Here is a 27,158-nt window from a genome sequence, read left to right as displayed (position 1 = left end):
TTACAAATATGCTTAGGGGTGTTTTAAAGCACCCAAACTGCAACAGAAAACCCTCAACTTTTTGGATTAAAAAAGAAATTGAAGGGTGAGAGGTGAGGTTAAACAACTGAAGTATTAAGTTAAAAAATGGAGATGTGTCAGTTTTCTCCCTGGGAAAGCCCACATTACTGTTTGGAAGCACCAGTTCCAGGGCCTGGAAATGCCCAATACTTGGAGCTGGGAGCAGCAGGGTTTCTCACAGATGGTCACTAATTAAGCAATTTTCCCACTGTCACACAAGAACTGAGGCAGAAGCAGGGAGAGAATCCGGTCCTCGGAGGCCGCACGTGGCTGCTGCGTGTCACTCAGTACAGGTTACTCAACCAGTCCCCTCCCTTTTTTCCCCTGTTCCCCCTTCCGAGGGAATTTACCTGTTGAGCGCACTGGAAGATTTTGAACCTTGATCCCAAAACTCTTCCGGGGCTCATCCTTCTCCAGCGATGGGAGCAGCTGGGACGCGGGTGCGGGGACGGCTGTCGACTGCACCGAGCGTGCCGGGGACTCGTCGCTCGAGCTGCTGCTGGAGTCACTGCTGGGAACGGCATGGAGGGTAGGACAGGTGAGTGCATGGAGTGGAGCCACCCGGGAAATGGTTCTTTTATTAAAAAAGGAAAATACCAGAGTTTCGGCTCGTCTACAGGTCTTCCTCCCTTTTGTGCCTGATTCTGTTTCCACGCTGCAGCCCAGTTATTCACAGGAATTTAAGAGTCTTTCTACAAATATTCCCCTCCAAAGCCCTCAGAGGAGACAGGCAGGGAAGTGGAATATGGGTAAAATGTCAGCAAGATCCTGTTACACGCCCTGACAATGGTGGAGATTTAATTAAGTGTAATGCAATGTTGGACCAGCTCAGGAACTGTGTGGGAAGACTGGAAAAATACAGGGACGATGCACAGGTCTGACAAAGCCTCAAAATCCCTCCCAGCACTCTCATGTACAGAAAAGAAATATTATTGTGCTCTCAGGCATCTTTCCTCAAAAGGCCTGTACTCCAAAGAGACCACGTGTGAAAATCATGGCAAGTATTTTGGTCAACTGCTTGGGAATAACCTGGATAGATGGGGATGTCCATGACCCTGTCCCAGCCCACGGCTTGGGGTAGAACAGGATGATCTTTAAGATCCCTTCCAGCCCAAACCACTCTGGGATTTTCTATGAACCAGCAAACACTATTTCCAGGCTGAGCCTCAACCTCCAACTTCAGGATATGAAGAATTCAGACCCAAGAACGCCTTTTATAAATAATAATTACAGTGGAAGAGGATTTGCATGTTAGATCACGGAGGGAGTCAATCTAATCCACGGACTCGGGATCGTTCGATGCTTCGAGGAGAGGCAGAAATAGAGAGAATATAATGTTATTAAAGCTTGCCCAGTGGGGACACGTCATCTTGCTTCAGTGGCTCATTTCTTCCCCGAGGCACGAGGGCTCAGAACAGCGCTAAAAATAATTTTGTCTGACATAACCCCAGAGACTCTCGTTCTCCATTACATGAGCAGCCTTCGAAAAAATTCTGCTGGAATTTTAACTCGGAGGCTGGAGCAGGGGGGAGATGTGCCACGTACTAAAATAACCCTGTCAGTCTGAAATTTGCTGCTTGATTGAATTTTTATGTTCCTCTCCACATTGTATTAGAAAAACGATAGGCAAGTTTATCTTTTTCTTATCTTAAATATTTCATATCCTTCTTACAAACCTTCTTGCCATTAAACCACTTAACTTTTCCATTACTTTTTTCAGAGAAACCATTTCAGACTTCTAATAATTTCCAAGATTTGATTTTGTGAGCTCTTCTACTACTTTTTTTGTGGGTGTTTTTATTCAAATGTTCAGAAAACCTGGTTTTCTTTCTGAACATCTTGGTGCAACGAGCACTGTGGCACATTCCCAAAAGCCCTTGGGCTCTGTCCCCATTATATTTGGAGGCGCAGAAGGGAAGACAATCTCTGTCCCAAAATACTTACAAACAATCCAAGAAGGATATAAAAACAGGCCAGACCAAAATAAAACACAACAAAAAAGGTCAAAAATGCAGAAGTAATAAACATGAGAAACTCGGCTGCCGGTCTCACCCTCTCATTACAGCCCTCCCATCCCATCAAGCCACTTCACACGTTGGTGCCTTTCCCACACATTCTCCTCCTACTCCTCCAGCCCCGGAGGAGGAAGTTCAGCATCGCTTTGGAAGAGGAGTGAAAATAAAGCCATGCCAGGAACGAGTGAAAAACTGAGCCCTTCCTCCTGCCCTGCTCTTCCCAAGGGCAGCTGCCCTGCACCACCCAACCTCTCACTTCATGGATAATAAATAACATTTCCCTTCCCAGCTACAGTCCCTTGTGTTTCCCAGCAACGAATCTCCCACCATCAAGATGTCCCTTCACAGCCTCATTTTTCTGCTAAATTGCTAAACTGCCTTTATTTCTGTCTCACCTGCGGACCCTCCTTTTGTGCCCTCTTCATTAATGAACTATTTAATCACTGCAAGTGAAGAGTGCAGCATTTCCTCCTCATCTTTATCCCACTCCCTCTGCCTCCTGCATTTCCACTAAATCACCTCAAATCCATACCAAACTGAAGTTCTTCTCTACAGCATTTTGGGAAAAGGACAAACCCAACTCCACATGAACAGGGCCATCAGCCATCCATCGCCTGCTACTGGGAAATAAATTGGCAAAGAATAGAGAAACTTCTTTAAACACACAAATATAGGGCAAAGGATGTGTGTGGGGAGAAACTGAAAATAATTCCCAAGCTGACAGCAGCTCCACGTGGTTCAGCAGCCCCTGGGGAAGGCTAAAATAGGATTTTAGGGCTGCAGATCCCTCTGCCATGTGCACATTTTTACTTTCCCTTCTCACATCTTGATGCTCCAACCAACTCCCTACTCCCAAAGCCTTTAGAATTCCTGTGTGCTGAGATCGTATCTCTCGAGCAAGAGGCAGCGTTGAATTTATTTGAGCAGTGCTTTAGAATGGGGACAGGCTATTTTTACAGTTTGGGGGTTTTTTAATGAGGATGTTAAAAATATGGAACATACTGTTAAAATCACAGCATTCCACTAGAGAAAAAGTATTATCTTGGGATAACACCGCTAGATATCCAAGTGATGACACAGCAGTACAACAGGGTGATAAATTCTACAAAGGAGCCTGAACTCTGTGCAACTTTGGGAAACAAGGATTGTGCTGGTAACTTCCACTTCCCTAGGGAGTTTTAGGGATGTGTCTCCCTAAGCAAAGCAAGACTTTCTGAGACATTCCAGAAAAAAAAATTCATTATTTCATGACTATTTTAAGACAAGAAGAAGAAAGTATTGCAAGAACAATCCCCCCTTTCTTTAGAGAAATCCCCATCACTTTTCCAATTGAAGAAACATGGATATAATAATTCAAAAGTAAGTCAAAGGTTTGATGTTCTGTGAATGGGAGAATGATGGAAGAGTTAATTATAGCTGCTGTGTCACCCAGTTATAGCTCACAGCACAATCAAAATAAAGCATCTGACAGGGAATTACGTGGAGTCTTGAGCAGCAAAACACAACTCTTTTTCAGCTTTAAAAATACACAGATCTGAAGCCTGAAAGCTGCTCAAGGACAGGTTCCCAGAATATTAAAATGAGAATATGGCTTTGCTTTTCCCTGTGAGTAATTTTGAAAACAACCGCCCGTTGCCAACGCAGAAAATAAGTTATTAAAAATTCTTCTGGCGAAAGTTGGTTCATAAAGCTTTTAGAATGAGCTAGGGAAATTTTAACACAGGAATATAATAGGATAAAACAACAGCTCTGATAATCTCCTCCTTAAAAGTATTCCAACTATCAATAGGTTTTGGGGCAGGTCAAAAATGATGCAAAAATAGCTTTATAACTTAATTTTGGGCTTCCGCTACCAGCATTAAACCCGGGATGATTTTTTCCAGAAGCAGAGCGTGCTCTGGCACAAAGCCTTTTCCCAACACGGGAAAACCTGCTCTTCCACATCCCTGTAAAGTCAGCGGAGCAGAATGCCAGCACGCTGAAGAACTAATCTCCTGAGCTGTCACAACACACGCGCGGCGCCGGGAGGGAGCTGGGAACGGCTCCTCCGACATCCCGGCTCATGGCCCCGGAGCCTCCACAGTGCTCTGCACTTCTCCCGGGAACATCGGACCATTGGGGAAGAATTTGAGTATTTAACCAGGATTTCAGATGCTATTTTGTCCAGCCCAGATACTTCTAGAATCAGTTTCACTCTATGGCATCACAGCATTGAAGAAAAACGATTTTTGCATTTTACTGTCGGCAGAATCAGATGGAAAAACGGAGCCATAAGAGAGACTGTTCTTAGTTAAACAAGGGGTGGACATAAAAATCTTTCTCTTACACATGCACTTTACTACAGGTGTAGTTTACAAGCCCTTTTAAAACATTTATCTGCATTCCATAATTACTGATGAGTATATAAGGATGTGTGTTCTTACTCACACTATTTATGTACCCATTTTTCATCAACCATGATAAAATCTATTTGTAACTTACAGTATTTATCTATGTATCTATTTTCCAATAATCAAGATTAAATCTATTCATAATCCAATCTAAATCTTATCCACATGGGCTGATTCCCAAAGACTCAACACATAAGAGTCCATCAATGGGGTTCAGACCCAATTACACCTGGTTTCATAGACTCATAGAATATCCCGAGTTGGAAGGGACCCACAAGGATGGTGGAGCCCCATTTGTGGTCTCAGTACGTTGCAGCTCATTTAGTACACAGAATTTTCCTTTGCTCAGTTCTAAGCGCAAAGATGACATTTCAAATCCTGGCATCCCACTAACCACTCCTCGTTTCCAGAGAAATTTCTCATTTTCAGGCAATTACGTTTGCAGGTCTAGTGGCGATGAAGTTACGCTGGGTTTACGTGTGAGAAATGAAAGCACTGAGCGAAGAACACAAAGCCAGCCATCCTTTGTTCCCACAAAAAGGAGATAAAAGAGAGACTCCAAGCCCGCCGATGGAACGGGAGACCCGCTGCTTCCTGTCAATGGCAGTGGTGCTGAATCAAGGGATCTCACAACCTGCCCTCCACCCTCCTGCAATTTTAGAATGTGGCACAACTGTCATTTCTGCCCATTGATTTGAGAGCAGTGAGTCAGCTGCAGGCTGGGGACTCCCTGTGAGCAGCAGGAGGGAAACAAAGCTGGAAACAAAGCGGGAAACACGGCGGGAAACACGGCTGGAAACACGGCAGCCGGTGAAGGACACAGCAGAGGGAAGCTTTAACGTGCTGCAGGTGCTGAGCTGCCAATGCAGGTTTAAAAAAGCAAAACAAAACCAACCTGTTGTTGCCCAGAGAAGCTGAGACTGCCCATTCCCTGGAAGTGTCCAAGGCCAGGTGGGACAGGGCTTGGAGCAACCTGAGGTAGTGGAAGGTGTCCCTGCCCATGGCAGGCGGTAGAATGAGATGAGCTTTAAAGTCCCTTCCAACCCAAACTATTCCATGATTCTGTCATTCCATGATTCTAACCTCTGATCGCTGGAGCAAGTTAAGAACAAAGCCACCTAAAACCAGTTAAAAACCCTTGCATCTTTCATGCCAAATTTCAGCTGTGAAAAAAGTAAAAATTAGGACTTTAAATTTTTTTTTTTTACAGCTGCGTTCAAAAACTGTTTCATCAGACCTGGTGAAATATCCAGGATTTTTTTTTTTTACAGGAAATATGCAGAACGATCACTTCTTCCCTGCCAAAATTAACTTGAAATCAGGAACTCTGCCTGGCTCAGCTCGACTCAACACCCTGTCAGAATAATCTCTGAGTGAAGATTATCTCCTAGAAAGATCTACTGAGGACAGGCTCCATCCCCGCTGACGGCGGGCTGTTCTCACGGCTGATGTCAGCAGCAGATTCCCAAGCCGGGTCAGGAAATCCAAAGTTAACATACAGTCATCTCCGAACGGAAGCAACAGGAACCCTCGGTTTTCTCCTTGTCCCTCCCTTTCCAGATCCATGTTAAGCCACCACAGATGATCTCCATGCACAAAACACCATCAGTGACAGTGCTGTATGATCAGCTCTACCCAGAAGACACAAATCCTTGGGATACTTTATAGGCTTTGGAGAAAACCTGCTGGTTAGATTTCTTCAACCTGGGAAAACAGCACCAGAAAATTGCTCCAAGTTTCCTGAATGTACTGATGTGTTGTTTGGGAATAAAAAGAATTAAAAAGACCTGATTACTGCCAGCCAACACCTCTTGGCAACTGCTTAAAATAAAAGCTTAAAAATGTACTGTATTCCATTCTAGCAATGGATTAAAGATCTTTGCTTGTGAAACACTTTGACTTCTGGATGGAAAATGATATATTGGAGCAATATATGCACGGGGCTATTGCAGACTGGTATTTCTGACCTACTGCTAAATACTACATGAACCTAAGAAGGTATTTAATCAGAATTTCCCCTGTTCTCTACACCCATGTAAGTCAAAAATGCACATCAAATCACACGTTCCTTCCTAAGAACAGCAGTAGCCCATTCCCAAAAAATCCTGACATCACCCCATTAATCCAACAATCCAGGTGGCTGTTCTGCCACACTCAAAGAGGAATCATAGAAGCCCAGAAGGGGATTGGAAGAGACCTTAGAGATCATCTCATTCCAACACCCTGCCATGGGCAGGAATAACCACAACGAAAATTCCAGAGGTTTGGGCACACGGTGAGCAACTCCTTGTCAGAGCTGATTCCAACACTGACCTAAATATCCAAGCAAGCAGCAGGCAGTTATTCTGTACACATGACGGCAGCAGGCAGTTGTTCTGTACACATGACACGTCCCACACCAGGGTATTTGTATGGGAAAAAAAGCATTTCACACACCTGCGGAAATAAATACGGGTTTTTTTCCCTTGTTCAAAGGAGCTGTTGAACCCGAAGTTGAAGATGTCAGAAAACCCAGTCCGACCTCTGAGGTTGGTTTGCATGAAGAGATCAAGAGGCAATGAGCCGTCGCCGCATTCTACCAACTGCAGGCGAGTGCTGAAGGGGCTCAGCCCACACAGGCAAACCACAAAGAGCCTGAACCCCGCTCCTCCGTGTCCAAACAAGGCTTTCCACCGGAAATATGGATACAAGAGAAAAGGCAGAGAAAGTCACCTAAACATTCCCTCAGTGTAATTACCCTGTGCCCATCACCCTGGCCTCGGCCCCTCCGGAGCAAAGCTCACTGGGACGCGATTCTGTGACATTCTTGGCACCCGTTCAAGCCGCTGAGAACCTGCCACCCAAGGAACTTTGGTTTGTGCATGTCACACTGCAGTATTTAACAGCACTCAGCTATGATAAAACAATCCACCAAGAAGAGGGAAAGGCCAGACCTGCTGCATGGAAACAAAAACAGCTATAGAAAGCACACAACAGATAAAACCAGCATTTACAGCTCTGAAGAGAGATCATTAAATACTGCAGACTAATGAAACAAACAAGGACATCCTCCTTCCCTTAACTTTTTCTGCATTACCACGCCCAGAGAGAAGACTTCAATGATCTCCTGCTGGCCTGGAATCCTAAATCCAAAGAAATGAAATTATTTCAAATGAAATGAAAATATTTTCAAATGAAAAAATGATGTTTAAAGGCCATGGGAAAGCAACACAACCACGACAACTCCATGTCTTTTGGGTGGACAACTAACACACACTGTTGCAGTATTTATTTCAGTCTCTGACCAGTAAGTTTTTCAAGGCACAGCCTCCAGATACTATTTACCATATATTTATCCCAAGTCAACTGAGTGGCTTATTAACATTCCATTTGCATTTCTGTGACAGGCCATGTATAAATATATATAAATATATTTACGTCAGTTGTTTTATCCTGATGTCTGACACCTGATCTTTGATGAAAGTCTGAAATTAATCACGGAGAAGATGGAGATGTTTCTCAGGACAGACTGCTCCCTCCCCCAGAACCACCTTCCCCTGCAGCCATGTGCCCTCAGAGTTTCCAGACAGCCTTGAGCTCCTTTTAATTCTTCCCTGCAACTAAATAATCCATGATGATTGCTAAAAATATGTATGTTTATATTAATCCCTGTCTGGCTGAGGACACTGTGCCCAACCCACAGTCGGTGTTGCTACCTCTCTTCTTGACCTACGTCCCTCTGCCCCTGGACTTTGTACAGCCAAAAATTAAAAACATTAATCTGAGGGGAAAAAAGTGTTGGTTACAAACACATTGGCCTATCTCTGGAGCAGAGCTGACTCAGCACTGACAACAGCTTCCCATTGCTGGGAAGAAGCTACTCAATCCCTGTGCTCCCCACGCTGGCCAGTGGCTTGGCCGTGGATGGGTTTGGTGTTGAATTTGGGAGCAACTGGAGTTACCTGCCTACCCAGCCACTGCCTTTTTGAAACATGGATGCTTCCTGGAAACAGCGGGATTGCTCACGCTCCAAAAAGAAACCCTGGGAAGCCAGAGGAAATGCTTTCTCAGCAAACGGCCACAGTGACAGAGCTCAGCGCAGGGAAAGATAAAAGTCATTGAGGCCTTGAGGGTGAAGTACAAAGCAGCTCTCCAGCTCTGCTTTCCCACAATTAAACTTCCACCGATGCAAAGAGGGAAGAAAGAGGGTGGGTGTGAGAATGGGTGAGCATGATGAGCTTCTGTTTAACATCACCTTCACGGAAGGAAGCCCTGGGTCAAGATCCCTCGTGAGAAGTGCTGCTGCGGTCACCCAGAACTCCCACCTCCTCCAGCCATGCTGCAGCCAAATTATTCCAAGCACTGCCAGGACATGCCTGAGGAAGAGCTGCTGCTCCAGGCATGGATCAGACAAAAGTTGGCCAAAAGCAGCGTAATTGTGTTATAAGGAAGAGCTTTTGCCACCTATCTGCTGATGATCTAAATTAGTATTTTGCAACTGACACCTCAGAGCACATGAAATCTTTGGACAAAAGCCGTATTTTAGTATAAGATTCATGGGAGGCTGTCTTAATATCCACTGCAGATGGAAAAGTAAGGTATGAAGAGGCCAAGGGCTTTGCCCAAGGTCATTCCGTGAATCACAGAGAGAACAGGCTCAGGAGTTTGATCTCCTGGCTCACGGGTGGCCAAGTCTTTTCAAAATACCAAGAAAGCAACACAGAATCATTTATGCTGGAAGAGAGCTCCAAGATCATCAAGCCCAACAGTTAAAGGCCACATCCTCAACCACAGCACTGCTTTCATGAAGGGACCTACTCGGCATCCTAGGAAAAAACACCAAGCTCTACTCAAGTGCTCCCTATGAGCCAGGAGAGTGAAATGCCATTGAAAATGCAATCACCACTGCATCCAAGTAGGCTACTACACTTTACTCAAGGAGCAAAAAGCAACCTCTTTTTCCTTAAGAGCCCTGTCAAATGCATTCCTGGGAATAAACACTTCTAAATACAATTTTAAAACCATTTGGCATTGACTAAGTGTTGAACACTGGGCATCTTTCAGAAAAAAAGCCTTTTTCAGACATATGCTAGAACAAAAAAAGCCCTAGCACTGATTCACCTCCAGGTTACTGCAGTTATTTTTTAACATAAAGCTGCCGAAGATCACGGCAAACAGCCCCATAGAATTAATTCTGTCTTCGTGTTTTAGAAAAGCATCACACCTTGCCTTAAAAAACCAAACCAGGCACTATTTGCATGCACTGCCTCCTCCCAACCGAAGGCACTGGGTTTTTTTAGCAATACACAAAACACCATTTGTTGAAATTCCTGATTTGGAGCAGTTCTGAAATGGTGCATCCTCTCCTATAAACAGAATTGTTCCTGGGATGGGAGTTGCAATGGAAGGCATGCCAAGATACACAGCTGAGCTACAATGCTGCTTAAGTAAATTTGGGAACATGCAAAGCTTAATATAGAAATTCCCTTTATGGCAGATAACACCATGGAAGTTTAGTACTTCTAAAAATGGTGACTATTGTCCAAAGAGAGAAATCCAAATTGAAATGGACAGAGTGACCCTAGTTCTCCATCCGAAATAAATCCATTTATCAAGGGTGTTTTTCAAAGAGAATTTCTATTCCCTTACATCTTAGAATCATAAAATACTCCTTCTGATCTAAGATTCTAATAGAATCTTCTACAGCCTTTCAAAGAAACACCAAAGAGATGAAGGGAAAAATAATTTTGGAGGGGTTTTTTTTTAATGCCCCTTTTTAGACCAACAACAGTGACCGGAGGAAGCACAGGAGAGCTCTGTAAAACCGGAATGGAAGCTGCTGTTCTGGAGTAAAGGACTACTTAAAATGGAAGGCCTGGGAAAAAAAATGTCATTTCTGTGATCTCAGGCAGCATAAATTATAGAGAGAAGACATTTGATGAGTTGTATGCTAAGGATTAATTTGCCATTTAAAAATGCAGGGAACAGATGGATCTCTTGGCTGGGACTATATTTGGGAATTACTTCATTTTGCTGCCCACATGCAAATAAAAATACAACTAAAAGTACAACTTTTTGTGAGCTTTCACATGGGTAGAAAACACTGAAGTAATGAAAATAAAACCAAAAAGAAAATGTCTGTATGAAATAGGTAAAGTGCCACAGCACCTATTGTGGATCTGCAGTAGGCTGGGGGAGAGAACATGATTTTACTTTGTTGAGCAACTATGGAGAGTAATGCCAGGCTTAGAAACTAAAAAAAACCCAAAACAAACAACCCAAAAACAACCCAGCAGAACTTGTATCACATGACAGAGTTTGCCACTTAAGAGTAACTTCTGAAAAAGCACCTTATTGTAATTTAATTCCATGGAATTTGTTAGGATTACATCTCCACACACGGTCAGAAGGTCCAGGGATTCTTCCCAAAAGCCGGGGCCAGTTCCATCGCACTGACTGGGGATCGCAAAGCATGGGTAAGAACTTAATTTGTGACAAAAATGCAAAAGTAGGGGAAAATCCAGAAGAAAATGCCTTACACCTCCCTGGACCAAGTGCCCGTACAGCCCTGACCTCCACCCCGCATGGCAGCAGCTGGGAAAGGAGGAGCAGTGTGAGGCATTTCCTCTGGCACACTGGAGACAATGGGACGGAAAAAAAGTCCTCCAAGGAATTCCCACAGGCAAAGCCTGTGTGTTTTCCTTATGGGAGCCAGTGCTTTCAAACCCCCAAACCATGGCAGCTACATGTACAGGATTAATTAAATACCTTCCTTTTTTCCACGTGATTTCTCCAAGTTCAAGGGAAATTGCATACTGAAAAGCAAACCCAACATCAACTCCTGAGACGACTGTTAGATACCATCTCTGTTTCTCCTCTAGCAACATAACGAGCCTTTCCTCTTTCCCTCCACCTCAAAAACAAACAAACTGAAAACTTCACCCAGCAAAGCCCCGACCGGCGCAGGACGTCCTCGGCGTATTCCCAGACTCCGGAACAGGGATAAGCACAGCTCCACACACGTTTAGAAAACGAAGAGGAATAGAAAATCTGTACTAACCCGACAGCTTCCTTTCTGTGACTATTCATCCTTCACAATCCAACAGGACACACCAGCCAGTAAACAAACATGGAAGGGAGGGACCAACTTCAAAGCAACTGTGTAAATCTTACATAATTTGAGGGTTTGAGATCTTGCAGCAACCTCTTACCCAAGGAGGTGTCAGATGATCCAAGGAGGTCAGACCTGTAGCAGCCACAGTAAGTAGGACACTTTGCATCTCACTCAGCCCAGCCCAGCATCATTTCTCCGCAGGGACCTGGGGCCGGGCATTCTTGGCAATTCACTTTCAGGAGGAGAACAGTGCCTTTCTTTCACACATCACCACGCCAGCAAAGCTCTCTGCCCTCAAATGGATGAAAGATAATAAATACGTGAATGCCCTTACGGCCGGGATCTGCTGGAAATGTATCTTAATTATTCTTGATTTTTAAAGGGTTTGATGAGGTTCTCTTATTTTTGCCCAGGTATAAAACTGATTTCTGGGCATCTGCAGAGAACATCCCGCAACTGTGGAAGAAGTGAGGATACAGCCCTGAAAACCACTTCCCTCTCATAGAAAGGATTCTCCAAGAGGTACTTTTCCTGCCATCCTGGATTTCCAAGTGTCTTCTAGCCAAAACCATCGCTTTGAGCTAAATAAAGCAACTGAGCACTGAAGCCCAGACATTTTTTGAAGAGAAGGAATTAAAAGGCTCCACGTCTCGCTTCTCCAGACAGGAGAGTGCAGTCACGGTTGGAAGAACCAGGAAAGAAAGGAACAGGTCCCCCACCTTTGTTACGGGCCTCTTGCGAGGAGGGATCACAGAGAAGTCCTGTTTCTTAATGCCAAAGCTATTTTTGTTCTTGTATTAGGCACTTAATGAATAATTACGCAAAGACTTTATTCACATGGCATCTCCACAGTGCACGTCTCCTTCTTCCTCCTTTTGGAAACTCAGCTTCCCTTCAAGACTTTAAAAAATTTGGACCACGTCCCAGCACATATAAATTTTTCCTCCTCTACAGAACACATCGAAGCCCTCACCTCTCTCCCAAGCCTGTGATTTTCCACTCGGAGCTGCGCTGCTGTCTCCTCTCCGAGTGGCATTACGAGCTGACCACAAGGATCTGGAGTGGGATCCCTAATCTCCTGCTAAGAAGCTTTTGCATTTAAACCCTTGATGCCATCATTAGTGGTTTCGGCGCTCGCGACGTTACGGCCGGACTGTGCTCGATGCCAGGACGATAAGGGCAAAGCTAAGCGCATCAGGTACACGGTTAACTCAATGGGCAAAGATTAGGGGATGATACTATTTTTTATTTTTTCCCCAATAAGGCTTATTTACTATTAATTCCCACCCGTGATCTTATTTAATTACAACATGTTCCACCTGAAGTTGTTTGTAAGATTAATGCCCAAGTCGCAGCGATACGCCTCAAGGAGACCTGCTCACCCAGCCCTTAGGTTTTACAGGGAAGGTTCTCCTCCTGCATCCTCGCCTCTGGCAGAAGCAGAAACATCCTCTTTGGGAAAAAAAAAATACCAACAAATCACTGTATTTGCAAGTCCAAAGGGACACGCTGTCTAGGCTTTAATGGGAACACGTATGGCTGAGCCCAGGCAGTGCCTGGATTTTTCCTTTGATCACTGTAATGACTGGTATTTTTTCAGGAAGCGTTCAATACAGCCTTCCTCTTCTGCTATTCATCCCTCCACGTGAATATTCATTAGAAATTATTAAACTGTCCTTTATTCCAAAGGTCTGTACGACAGGGATCCTCTCCCCCACCTCTGGTGCCTGCGGTGTCTGTCTCTCCATCTGAGCTGACTCCACCATTGCTGCAGATAAGCGCTTCCAGACTACGATCCCTCTAATCTATTTTAGCCATGATTCACATCCGAGCTGTGTGTGTCTCCCAGAGGAAGGGGAATCTGGACCACTTGTGCAGAGGGAGGCAGCCACCACAGCCCATGGCACCACACGTTTCCCTGTTTTCCTTGGCTTTCTCGGGGCTGGTTTCCCCTTGCTCTCCCAGTGTACAGCACAAAGAGAACACAAGGCACAATTCTTCCTGCCTCCAGGATCCCTCAGACTAAGACCAGCCTCTGAGCAGTTACACGGGCAGCTTCAACTTCCCTGACCTCAGCTAATTCTTTCCTTCCCTCAGCCTACTCAAGATGATTAAGCAAAATACTTGGAAGGAAATCAAAGTCTTAAAAACGCAATTAGAAGTGACCATTTTGTTAATACGTGCACGCACAACCCCAAAGTCAAACCCAATCCAACAGCACCTGACCTTCGGGAAAACAGCAATTTTTAGCAGCTCCCACGGACTTAAGGAACAGCCTAAAGTCTCCCACAATGCTGGTGGGAACAGTGCCTTCCACATAGCTCAGGTTTTTCCCACCATTCCTAAAAAAGAAGGCTAGGAAGACATCAAATCACCAATTCTCACACCAGACACCGACTCCCACAGACCTGCAGCTGTCCAGGGGTGTCTTAAAAATATCATTTTTAACACGCATCCTTCCACACACCCAGATCTTCCTCCCCCAGCTGAGAAAAAGGCAAGTTCACAGGAGGGACTGGATTCAGCTGCCACAAATCCTCATATTCTCTAGAAAAGATTCTGATCTCATTGCAAGAAACCTTTAAAGCATTGAAATAATAATGATCTCTTTAACAACAATAAAGTCGTTTGAAATTACCAATAAAGTTGTTTGAAAATAGTTATCATAGTAATGAAACAGAAATGTTTTTCTAGGGCAATTTCCACTTCACCCATCCACCACATATTTTTAAGACTCCCTTCCCGAAATTAATTTGAAAAAAGATTTTATTTTTCTCTGCCTACAAAGAATCAAATGCACTTTGAGAAAGCAGCAGTTGAGCTTCTGTGCCTCGACACAGAAACAAAGCCTGACAGCCCAGATTTAGATAACACCTACTTCTGCACATTTAGGAAGAGGCTTAATTGCTTTGTCATTTAGAGCCAGCAATTACCAACTATTACTGGGAGTGTGGCGGGGGTGGGGGTATTAATTGCAGCCAAATGTCCACTCTTTTTTGGGCAGCTCACGCCAAGAAAATTATGTACTAAATAAAAAAGAAATTAAAACTCCTCTTTGTTATAACGTTTCAAAGTATTTTATTGCCTATTTATATGTAAGATGGGGGATGGGTTCTCCCAGAGGGGCCAACAACGATGGAATTTCTATTTTATTTTGAAATTGTGTCCAATCACGGCACTGGTGGTATTAGGATGTTGGAGCAGGCTCCAAAATCGCCCTTTTGGGGGGATTTTTGGGGCTGATTCTTCCAGCGAGGAAACCAGAGCGAGCAGAGCATTTAAGGTTTAAAAAAAAAATAAAGGACCTAAAATTGGAAGGTTGAGAGGGAGAGAGGGCAGTTTTCCCCCTCGGAGCCGGCTCTGACACAGAGGCTGCTGCTTCATTTCGCTGCGCTGCGTGAAGGGAAAACCTTCACGCAGGAGCGAGAGCTGGTCCAGTGCTAAGGTGGGGGAGGGATTGTATTTTTTTTTAAGTGCTTTTTTTGTGGCAATCGCGGTGTTTTTCCGCGGGGCCCGGGCGGCCCCGCCCCGGGGGCGGCGCGGCGGCCCCGGCCGGCTCCCGCCGGCTTAGACCGGTTCTCAGTGCAAACAACCGCCCCCCGCCTGCTGGGGCACCAGGACGGCGGAACACCCGCTTTTCCCCCACAAAACACCCGCTTTTCCCTCAGAAATACCCGCTTCCACCCTCACCGAAACAGTCGGGTGAGGTGGCTCCGCGGCCGTGCCGCCATTACAGCGGCGACCGCGCTGCGCCGGTTGTGAGGCGAGAGAAAGCGGCGGGGTTTCAGAGCGAGATAGAAATCTTATTATGCAACGCACATTTTTAATAGATTATTGCCGAGTCCAGGGCTGAGGTAATGCAGGCTGTCAGCAGCCGGGGCGGGAGGCCGAGGGACGAGCGGGTTGCGGCCGCTCCCTCCCAAGGGCACCGAGGCACCATTTCTTCACCATCCGTGAGGAGAAGTTTGATATATCACGTTATTTTTTTCCACAGAAGGATCTATTTATGTGGTTACACATGCACAGGTACGTCTTTTTCGGCATATCTCGAGTATAAAGGTTTGCCTTCTGTATTATAATCTCTCAAAAGCCATCTGAAAACTTTCTGCCTGTGCTCAATCTCAAGAAACTCGATACAGTCCCCAAGGGTAAAAAAGCCACATTTAAAGGATGGTCTCGGTTATATTTAGCTGAGCAGCAGCACAGGCTGACACGAGCAGAGACACAAGGAAGAACAAAGTGAAAACGCTCGACACTTGGTCACAAAAACCTGCGAGTATCTGAGGTGGATTTTTTTTTTTTTTTTAAATTTTCCTTTCCCTAATTCACATTTTGCCGCGCGGAGAGAACATCAAAGCAGCACATGGGTTTGTGTGAACAAAAGGTAAAGATGAGGTGTTTCACCTGACTCTGTCAGGATTTACTGTTGCCTTTGTGTAATGGAAAAGGCTTCCTACTCTTAAGAAATTCTTTAATTTTCTTTTCTAAATCGTCACCTAATTCTTTTCCCATACAAACAGGAGCCTGCTCAACCCTGTCGTTCTACCAGAATAGATTAAAAATTTTCAGCTCATCTCTACAGTACGAATGTATGTGGAATTATTTAATCTTGACAAAAGCCATCTCACAGATGCTTCAATAAAGACTAAACAGCTACATTTAACCTCATTTTTCCTGATTTTTGATCTGTCCTCAGCACAGGCATCTCCAAACCCACTCAAAATCCCAAATCACAGCTAAGTCAGTGATTCATCACTTCTGGCAGCAAACGATGCGGGAAGAAGATGAAGACAATGGTAGAGAAAGGTTTGCGTTATGTAATGAAACTAAAACTCACTTTTTTCTACTTTCGCTTCAGTTGTTGAAACAGGGTAAGAAAGTCCCTGACTAAATAAAATACACTGGAGGTTTCAGGGAGCCTGTTTTTCCCATAATTAAAATTCTCTTGGCAGTGTTTTTCATCAGTTTATTTCAATATTAAGACACACATGTATTCCATTCCAATGGTAATTCCTTGCTCCAGAAAGAATTTCATCACAGAGAAATCTAAAATTAAATCCAATCTCTAATTACCTTATGCCTTGCCCTCTTGTCATGAGAACTTTAAATACAGCTATTAGAATTTTTAAAAATTCCTTTTCAAATATCTGTATGTGCAACTTCTTCCCATTGCTTGATTTCAGCAAGACTGGAATAACTATGTTCACCTAGATCTTGGTGAAAATAAAACCAGTGTTTTATCTAAGCTGAAAATGCTCCTTTAATTTCACAATATCTATTTCATATTACAAGCTATAGGGAAATAGTCATCTAACTAATTATTCATCCAGCTCCAGCATCCTGGAGATGAGACAACCAAATAAACACTCTTAAAAATAAATTAAAGGTGACTACATTACATACTATAGGAAATTATTCATTTAACTGGCAAATCCTCCAGCATCCTCCACATCAGACAACTGAATAAGCACTCTTAAAAAATAAATTAAAGGCCAAGGGAAATCTCAGGTCGCTTATCTGTAAATTGAACACACGGGGTATTCACACTTCCACAGCCTGGACATCACCTTACAGGAAATCAAATACTTCTGCCTGGATTTTTGTAAATGTATTCAAACCCCATCCCAACAAGGATTTTAGGAGCGAAATGCCCCACTCTCAGCACCGGGTGGTTCAGCACACTGCTGCAGCAAAGCTTTAAAAATAATCACTAACACATGGAGCAGCAAGAGACGTGTCAGGCCATTTGACGTTACAAAACTGAATCAAAAAGCCCAGAAATTATTTTTAGCGCATTAGAGCACCTCGACACACAGCCTAGAAAAGAGCTTCTTCTACCAAAAAAAAAAAAAACAAACAACAACAACAAACCAACCAAACCAAAAACACGGAGGATTTTTCCAGGAGGTTGGGCAGGGCACAAACAAAATCTGGTTTGCTTCCTATGGGATCACCCAGCTTCCATCCATGGCCAACTTCTTCCATGACACAGTACAGAAAATATGTTTGCTAATGTATCATTTGTGGTGTGTGTCTGAATCACCAAAACTGAGAAACTGAGGCTTCTAGTGGTGGCAAATTGTCATTTTTTAAGGGCTTTTTTATTCTTTCAAGGTGATAAAAAAATTCCATCAACCCTTTTCCACAATATGAGTGGGGAATGAGCAATCTCACATTAAGAAGACTTCAAAACACAAATTCCTCCTCAAATCCACGCAGGAACCATCCACATCCACCGGCTTCCTCACCTCAGCCCAGCAGGCAACTTCTGAGAGGCCACAAAACAACCCAAATAAAGCCTGGCTTTAGGTAATACCAGTTATTTTTAACGTGTTCTTTTTTGGTTTTAGTTTCTAAATTACTCCCTTGCAGCTCCATTACCTGCAAAGGCTCCCAAAATAGCAATTTAATGCAAAGTTTAGTTGAGATCCAACACAATAAATGCTTTATGAAATAAAGGCTTTTTTGGGTAGTTTTTTAATTTTTAAGCAATCTGCAGATCATGTTTCTTCACGTTACTGTCCAGAAAAATCAGCTCCGTTTAATCAGTGTTATTACTTCACACAGCTCTTGAAAACCACAAGCAAGGAAACCCAAACTTCTCCTTCACTACCTTTCTGCTGCTTTTTCACAGCTCCGGAAGGACAGTGCCTGGAACAAAAGTTCCCACAAGTGTTGAACACGCCCCGTGTGTCCCAAACACTCTCCAGGGCAGGGAACACAACTTTGCCAGCTGAGACCAACAGGACGAGACTTGAGTGACCAAGTTCTTAAATTTCAGAAGAATTCAGTGTCATAAAGACCTTAGTAACACCATGGCGTCGCAAAATTGGCCATTTCCACTTACAAAAAAGCCATAAGAGAATCTCCAGCTTGCTAAAATCCTCAAGACTACCACGGAAATTGCAGGCAATAATTATTCTCCAGACAAATAAAACTGGATATATTACACAGCAAGTGGGAGCACCGAACCAGGGGAAAGGCTCACCAGCAGTGTATGAGTGGCTTAATATTTACATGGCTAAATTCAAAGTGTGTTGAAAATTAAACACGTGTGCTGTGAAAGACTTCAAGGTCAGGTGGGGTTTTGCTCCCCAAAGTAAAGAGAGGGTTAAATGTTTATTAATATCTAACTGATTGCTGAGAAACATGTAAAACTCCTTTCTGAGCCTTCAAAATTAAATATACAATCCACCAGATTCCATTACTTGCTCGACTGAGTTTGATTTTATTGTATGAATAAGAAAAAAATGTTTTATTTCCTCCCAGAGTATCGTCTACTTTTCCATTACTACAACTAGAAATTGCCAAGAAAATGAAATGCTCAAGCACAGCAGACACTGCTTTTCTTCTCATTAAATCTTAAAACTTGGTTCCAGTGGGATCATATTTAGCCCTCTCAAATTCAGAACAGGATTTCATCCCGCCTCGACATCCCAACAATGACATTTTATAAATACTACAAGTTTCTTGGACGCCCTTCTCATTCCGCAAGGAGCAGAGAAGCACCAGTAGAGATTTTTTCTTCTTCCCCTGCTTCAGATTTTTTTATTAAACCTTAAATGTAACCAGCCCTCCTTTCAGTCCATCTTCTCTAGGATTTTTTTGAGACCTCTGGAAATCTCACCGATTTTTCTGAGCTGTAATAAGTGTGAAAAATCTTTGACAAAGGGTTGTCTTTATTCAAGCATTAAGCTCTCATTGAGCGAAGTGCTGGAAATAAACAAACAAGTGCTTAAAGCAACCTGTAAGTTGTCTTAGATCTTCACCTGCTCTCCAGCTGAGACAGAACCTGGATTTCTAAATCCATGAGGAGAAAACAATAATTAAAAGAAGTTAATTAAATCCTTGCATGATGCTTTAGACATGAGGGGGTGGAGCAATCAGAAGAGGAGAAACTGATTTCCTCATCTTCTCTTCTGTACACTCTCCATGGGTGTCAGCCCATCACACCCTTCCAGAAGGTTCAACATTCAAGGTAAGATTGTGTGAGAATAATTCCCTTGGTCAGAGAGTTCTGCCAGTGGTAAAATTCCATTCACAGTGATAATCACAGAATCCTGTGACAGGTTGGGAGGGACCTTCAAGTTCATCTAATTCCACCCCCTGCCATGGCAGGGACACCTTCTACTGTCCCAGGTTTCTCCAAGCTCCATCCAGCCTGGTCTTGGACACCACCAGAGATCCAGGGGCAGCCACAGCTGCTCTGGGTACCCTGTGCCAGGGCCTGCCCACCCTCACAGGGAGGAATTTCTTCCCAATATCCCATCTGACCCTGCCCTCTGGCAGTGGGAAGCCATTCCCCCTTGTCCTGTCATTCCAGGCCCTTGTAAAATTGAACACTCTACCAATACACTTATTTACTTAATGAATATTTTCAGTTTTAGAAAAGAGCTGGTATGCAGAGGAAACGCTGCCAACTCTGCAAACCCTCCCGAAGAGCAGAGCTCTTCGCCAAAGAGCATAAAACATTTATGGGTGCAACTGTAGCTTCGTGGTTTCCACTCCTAGGGTGAACTTACTCTTAGAAGGCTAAATATCAGAGAGGCACATGAAATTAATGAATTTAAAAATTCTTAAAAGAAATCAGTGATTACCTAACACCTTCTTTTCTTCCCCCTAGGTATTTCATAAAGCCATGTAAATACAGAGCCTATTGCAGAACCAAGGACATGGGAAATATGTTACTAGGAATAGCAAACTTGGATTATTTTCTTTTAATTCTTCCAAGTCTACAATTTTTGCTGGGAGGCAGCGGGGAGAAATGGGAAGGTGACAAATCAACCTTGTGAATGTCAGCAGTGACAGGGCCTGAGAAGAAACAGAACAATACCACTCATCATTTCCCAAAGTACATTGAAGTAGGGCCTGTAAAAAGTAGCTGACCTTAAAATTTGCTTTTTATCTTGCTGAAGCAAATAAAAGTGACCCCATTCTCCAGGCACACAGGCAGCAAGGCCTTGTGTCTGTACATCCCTGCTCTGCCCAGCCACCATCTTACAGGTGCTGCATGGATCCACCACGGAAAATAACGAGTAACGGCACCAGCGTTCCCCTTGGAACCCTTCGTGCCAACTGAGCCTTTTTACATTTCACTCCAGTTTATTCCTACGTCAATGAACAAAGCTTTGCCACGGAACAACTCCTTGGGCTCGCACCTCAGGAAACGACCCGCACAGCCCACGGCACAGGGGCCTACCTGTCGCTGCTGGTACTGCTGCTGCTGCTGAGGGAGTCGCTGCTGGAAGATCTGCTCCGGGAGCCGCTGCCGCTGGGGGAGCGGGCCGGCGGGCGGCCTGGCTGGCCAGGCGCTGCGGGGACTGCGTCCTGGACTGCGACGAGTGCGGCGACCGGCTCCGGCTGTGCTGGTAGTTCCGCTCCGGCCTTCTGCCTCGTACCTCCCGAGTAATGTCATCCCTGTAGATATCCCTGTGTACCACACTGGGCAATGTAAACTGCTCCCGGGCCCTAGGTTCGTATCGGGGGTCGTGAGCATCAAAACGGTTTGGACTTCGGCTCCGAGAAGTGTAATAGAGCCCATGTTGTAAGGTCCGCTCCCGAGGGTCTCTATAGTAATCCTGATCGTAATGTCTCGTCCGATCAAATCCGCCCGTCCCCCGCTCATGGTGTCCATAGGCACTATGTTCATAAGCACGCTCCCTGTTATCTGAAGCCCTGCATTTGGGAAGGGGGAAAAATATCGCATCAGAAAGGGGCAGGCACAACTAAAAGCAAATCATGCAAACATTCACGGCAGCACGACTTATTGTTGCGACTGCTTCTCCACTAACCAGCAATATCCTATCAAGCAACTGACAAACTTCAAAATATTTTACTTGACTCCAAAGTTATATTTGTATACGATCAAGCTGAGCAATCATTTTGGTTTAATCACAATATGGGGCTTTCATGACCAGCGACTTGCCTGCACAGGAAAAAAATTCTGCTTTCCAGTGCAGAATCCTCATTCAGGTTGTTCTTTTTCTTTTAAATTCTGTAAACAAGAAAAACTTCATGTTTGTGGACATAATCATTAACTTTTTTTTCTCTCCATTTTTGCTTAAGAGCTCCAGAAGTTTTTTTTCAAAATTTGGTAATTACTGGAGCTCTTGTAATTATCCTTCTGCAAAAATGGCATTACGAATTGGGCTGTAGCCATGAAAGCCTCCATGCAAAAGCATGACCCAGAGGTAAGAAGCTGCTTTCAAAAGGGGTGGCATAACCCATAGAGAATTCCCAGAAAATTAGGGGGGTTCTTGTTGCTGTTCTAAAATATTTCACCCTCTTAGAGGGAATTTTTGCTTTGACCAGATTGCTACATTCATTTCTTGTAAAAGCTGTGGATGCTGAAGAAACACCTCCATTACTAATGCTGGAACTGCAAGGATGCAGGTCCCCACAAGATACTACAACCCTACACAAGGACTGGGAATCCAATTTTTAGGCAGTTTTTGTTGCGACTGCTGCTGTTGCTGCAGTCGCAGAATTTCTGTCTGCACAAGCTGCTGCTTTCCAGTAGCTACAGTCCCGTTTGTTTCAGTATTCTGAACATTTTAAATTGAGAAAGGCTCGGTGATGCTCTGAGTTAGTCTGATCTCTCAAATAAAAGAGATAGTAAAACTGACAGATAAAGGAACACTACAAATAGTTGAGTATTCTGATTTAGACAAGTACCAGGACGGTACGTCTTAGTTACATCCCCAAAATGGAAGATCCAGAATGGTTACGTTTAACATTTAAAAAACACTTCTAAAATTCTAAATATGTCAGGGTAGCCAAAGTTAATTTAAAAATTAATTATCCATCTTATGAAGGACATTTTAACCTTTTTTCCTCAGCCTTCTCTCTTGGCTTCTTCCTTCAGAATCTGTTATGAGTCACTTCAATCCCCTGAATCCTGATAACCCAATTCTGCCTTGTGCCTCCTCCTCCCCCTCTCCTGCATCACAGCTCTAGTTCAAACGGCAGCAATATTTCAGGGATCTTTTATAAACTGAAAATGGGATTTGAATCTTTTTTTGATTGGCATCTCAGGAAGTTCCTTCCATTCCTTCTCCAATGAACCACTAGATCCTTAATCCTCTCAATATATTCACTCTCTGTTGTTAAATCGTAACTCATATCGAGCTTTCTATAGAGCTTCCTCACATTTTGCCTATATTTTTTCTCTCAAATCATATATAAGAAACTGCTTAACCACTGCAAGAGACTGTCATTACCTTCAACATCTGCTTGAAATTCATTGTTGCCTTTCTATTTCCATTACCTCTTGCTCGCAACAATGGAATTTTGAAAGATATTTCTGGATCTGGCACATAAATGTGTCTCTATTTTGGTTCTTTTTGCCCCCTTTTGAAGGACCGAGATCAACAATTTTATAAACGATTGCATTTAGCATCCTACAAAGTGTTAATCAGTGAGAGCTGATTTAATGAGGTCAGAGAAAAAGCAGTATTTTCTAGCAGGTTACTGCTACAGAACTGACAGAAAGAACAAATCCTTATCCGTGAGAAGGACACAGAAGACAGACAGAGGAAGCAGAGCTGAACAGCTACTGGCTACAGTGCTTTCTTCATTTATCTATTAGTACTAAGTGCTACTGGAGTTAGTGGAAAGAGAGGGTTTGACTTGGGTTAGGAGAGGGGCTAATATACACAGGGCAGGACATACCAACCTTTTCCAAGTGTGGAAACAGGACCTATATTCCCAATTAAATCTAGGGAGAGAATTGTGAACATAACTTCCCCAATTTTGGCCCCTCTTACAGGGGTAATCCACCTTCTTAATGGGCAAGGGTGTCAAATGATATTTTAGATGAACCAACAAGAAAAAAAAAAATCTTAGTGACAAGACACAAAAAAAAAATTCCACTGGACGGAAGTAGTCCCAGACTGAAACTGTAACTCTGAAACCCCCAGACTTCTTTCTTGAGACAGAAGGCACTTAAATAGATCCATAATTTTAATTTCCAGCCCTAAGTCTGAATCAAGCAGCTGGTAGAAGATCCCCCGAGGCCCGAGGGCCCTCACGCTGCTGCCAGCAGGCATCCTCTGGCCGCCTTGGTAACCATCCAGCCCAGTCACTTCTCACTGGTGTATCCACAAACGGGTATTAGCACCACGTCCTTAAAGCTAAAGTATGTTTAATGTGGAGCAGCAGAGAGCTTTTTAAGAGACTAGATAGTAATCCACTCCCCATGGCTACTGGCGTCTTGACTGTATACCATCCAATAAATTCAAGGCAGTAGTTCTTATCCCAGCTTTAAAAAAAAATAAACTATAATTTCCAAAATTTAGTAATGTCCATCATCTCTTTTTGCCAATGCCATCAGAAAGAATAATCCCAGTAACTTGGAAAGGATGTAGATCCAAAATGGAACCATCACAAGCTGCCTTCGGTCTTCTCCATCCAAGCGTTATTTCCATGGCTAAGTGTTGTCTGTAGAATCCAAGGGGCCGCATCATTAAAGTCTACTACGAATTTTGTGGTGACAATCCAATTAACATACCCGCTGCGTATAGTGAGAACTGAGAGCTAGGCATCAAGCTTTCACCGAATTCTAGGTTCTAGTATTCCGAAGATACTCCACAGAGAACTTCACCACATGTTGTAGAGTAAGATAGCTCCATCTGGCAGCAGGGATACATCCAGCAAGGCCTTAATATTATCCAAGAAATGGGATCGTTACTTCTAGAAAAGAGTAACTCCAATATCGATGCTGGCCAAAGGAAATCTTCCATATTAAAACCACCTTATTTCAAGTGTAGGTAGATATCCAACCAGCTGCAGGACACATCCTCTATGGATCCACAAGGTACCAGCCACTGGGATAGAAATCACTTCTGTTTCCAACCCAAAATAGGAAACATAGATAATTCCCAAAATTTTAAATCCATCTGGGGGCCCTAGATACGAGTTTGTGTTTCTCACCATATCAAATACAAAATACCTGCCTAGAGAAACCTTGGAACTTACCCATCAAGTCTCCGCTCATAACGTCCTTCCCGTGCATGAAGTGATGGTGGGGGGCCGTAAGTGGGCCCCCCACCACCTCCTCTGAACCCAGAAACCTCTCTACTACGAGATGCTATGGAAACTGTATCATCCAATCCCCGCGCAGCACTGGGAATGGTTCCTGGCTCATTATAATCCGTCCGTAGGTCTCTATCTCCCATTTTGTTGACAGAGTTGTGTGCCTTCTGCGCACTTTTGATGTCCACAAAATCCACAAACGCTGCCACTCCGCCTTCCGACCCCCTCTTAGGGAGGATTTTGACACTTTCGACACGTCCATATCTGGAAGAGAAGCAAAGCAGAGCACACAGGTTAGTGCTGGTGGGAAAAGACCACCTTTAGTAACATTACCTCCTGCAAAATCAACATCCAACCCTTCACCCTTCCCATGTGCCAGGAAAATCAATCGTTGGGAGACACCAAGAGGGAAAAAGCCATTTGGAGCGGGGAAAAGGCCATTTAAACTTTCCATGGTTACATTTAAACTCCTCTCTCACAGTGTGGGCAGCCTACCATGGGATCACCCTTTTTATAGCAACAGAGCAGCAGCAGAAGAAACAGAAAGGTGTTCGCAACCAGAGCACCCTGCACATCATTAGTCTGACACAATTAAAGAGGCACAATTAAAACAAAACCGTGTCACGAGGAAAAATACAGGCAGCCAACAATTTTCTTAGGAGACAAATGACCTTGACACAGCAATTCCACTACTCCAATCTGTATTTAACCCAGAGTCTCCACTGTGATCCCCGTTCCTGATCTCAAACCCGTTTACTCCCAACACCTTGCAGGACACGCGGTCGGCACGGACCCCCCAGACCCAGGTGCTGCCGGGGTTCAGCCTCCCACTCCCACTCCGGCCCCAGCCGCCCAACAGGAGCGCTGAGGAATGCCAGAGGGAATGTGACACCACCCTACGTAATGTATGTTAAGTAACTGCAACACTGGCACTTACGGATGAGTAAATGTCTATGTAAAATAAAAATAAACCCAAACATGTTTGTGTACACAAGGAAACAAGATGTAAAAACATATTTAAATAACTTGCATCCACTCACAGCAGAAAGGACAAGCTGGGAGGGATGAGCACAGTGATGTTTTAACAGCCAACAACTGCAGGGTTTGGGTGCTCAGTTCTCTCAGCCAAAAGATTCTGAGCAAACCAGGGAAAAGCTTTGAACTGCAGCTGGTAATCCAGGACAAGAGAAGGCAAAAAGTGTTATTTTTGAATGTGCCGACATAGAGGAAAGGGACACACAAATAAAAAAACCTCATCAGGAAGTATTTGTAAACTCCGTGAAGAATTATTGCAAAAAAATTTCTATGCACAAAGGCAGCACAATGCTGGACAGATGTAAACAGACCTTACACAGGCAAAACTGTTCCCAGCCACACACACAAGGAAGAGGGAATACAACCACCAGGCTGAGGCACACACGCTGTCAGATCCCGGAGCTGCCTCGGTTTCATGCCTGGCTTTTCCTACACCTTACAATTTCATCATTGTTGTTGGATGACTAATCCTTAAATACGATCTGAAAACCTGCCTCGCTGACTGCTGCCTTCTCATTCCAGCCTGACCTACTACACTTACATATAACCTGGTTTGGATTTAGAGCCCTTTTCTCCCCGGTTTATACTCCACTGAACACGGATGTGTGCACAAGCAGAGCATCTTCCAAGAAAAAAATGCCTTGTTGGCCATAAAAAGACACAGTCACACACCAGACACATTCCTGCCTCTCAGCTGTCCAAGGCTGAGCTTGTCACCTTTGTGCCCCTGGGTACAGCACAGGGACGTTAATTCTTGGGAGTTGCCTAATCTGTAATGCTCTGGTTATTTTTTTTATTTATTCTTTGTGTTTTATTTAATTACAAGCTTCAAATAATGGCAAATGGAACTGCACGAAAGCTGCTTCTCAAAGCTTACTCTCTTTGGAAGCTGGATATGATTATCTTGCCTTGAAAGCAAGATTTAGAAAGCCCAGAAAAGTAGAGGATATGGTTAATAAAATCTGTGTGAGGAAAAAAAATGGCCTAATTGGATGTGGCAGATGTAGAGAGAACAGGAGAGGGAACAGGAAAGGAAGGAGAGGGAAGGAAAACAGGAAAGAGCCTATTTGAGAAAATGTTCATGCCATGAATGAACGTGACAAAAAATGCGGAAAGTAATTAGGAATCCTAGTTAGGATCACCCTTTAACATACATTTCAGTGCCAGTTCTCTGCAAACAAAGATGGGCTCCAACCCTCATATCTACACCAGGTAGTTCCCAAACTGACTGGTTAGAACGCACACTTTCGTTTTGCTCTCACTGTTTACATGTTCAGTTTCTGGCAACACAAGCCCATATTTGCCTTCAATCTTCATGGGGGGCACAGGATTGAGATACTATTGATAATGGTATCAATATCCCTAAAATCCTAGTTGTCGTTTGACTGCAGTCACCATGGCCCACCTCACATGAAGCACTGCCTGCCAGTGACATTAGAGCTGGGCTCTGAACGACTGCCTGCTCACCACCTTGACAATTACTGCCTGATTCTGAAATCCTAACACGTACATGTTATTATACACACACAGTCA

At 43.9% G+C, this 27,158-nt stretch overlaps 1 protein-coding gene across 1 annotated transcript in view; it reads right to left on the bottom strand.

Moving 5' to 3' along the window:
- The window catches only part of SPEN (spen family transcriptional repressor), a 65,598-nt gene that overhangs the window by 22,597 nt on the left and 15,843 nt on the right, over nucleotides 1-27,158 (bottom strand). The window contains 4 exon segments of the mRNA XM_039565951.1: nucleotides 411-571; nucleotides 20,758-20,848; nucleotides 20,851-21,233; nucleotides 24,534-24,854. Of these exon segments, the coding sequence (XP_039421885.1) occupies nucleotides 411-571; nucleotides 20,758-20,848; nucleotides 20,851-21,233; nucleotides 24,534-24,854 (956 nt within the window).

This window comes from Corvus cornix, chromosome 27, assembly GCF_000738735.6.
Source record: "Corvus cornix cornix isolate S_Up_H32 chromosome 27, ASM73873v5, whole genome shotgun sequence".
In the NCBI taxonomy this organism is placed as follows: Eukaryota; Metazoa; Chordata; class Aves; order Passeriformes; family Corvidae; genus Corvus; species Corvus cornix.
The sequence above is the reverse complement of the archived record's forward strand: the minus strand, read 5'-3'. Positions and strand labels throughout refer to the sequence as shown.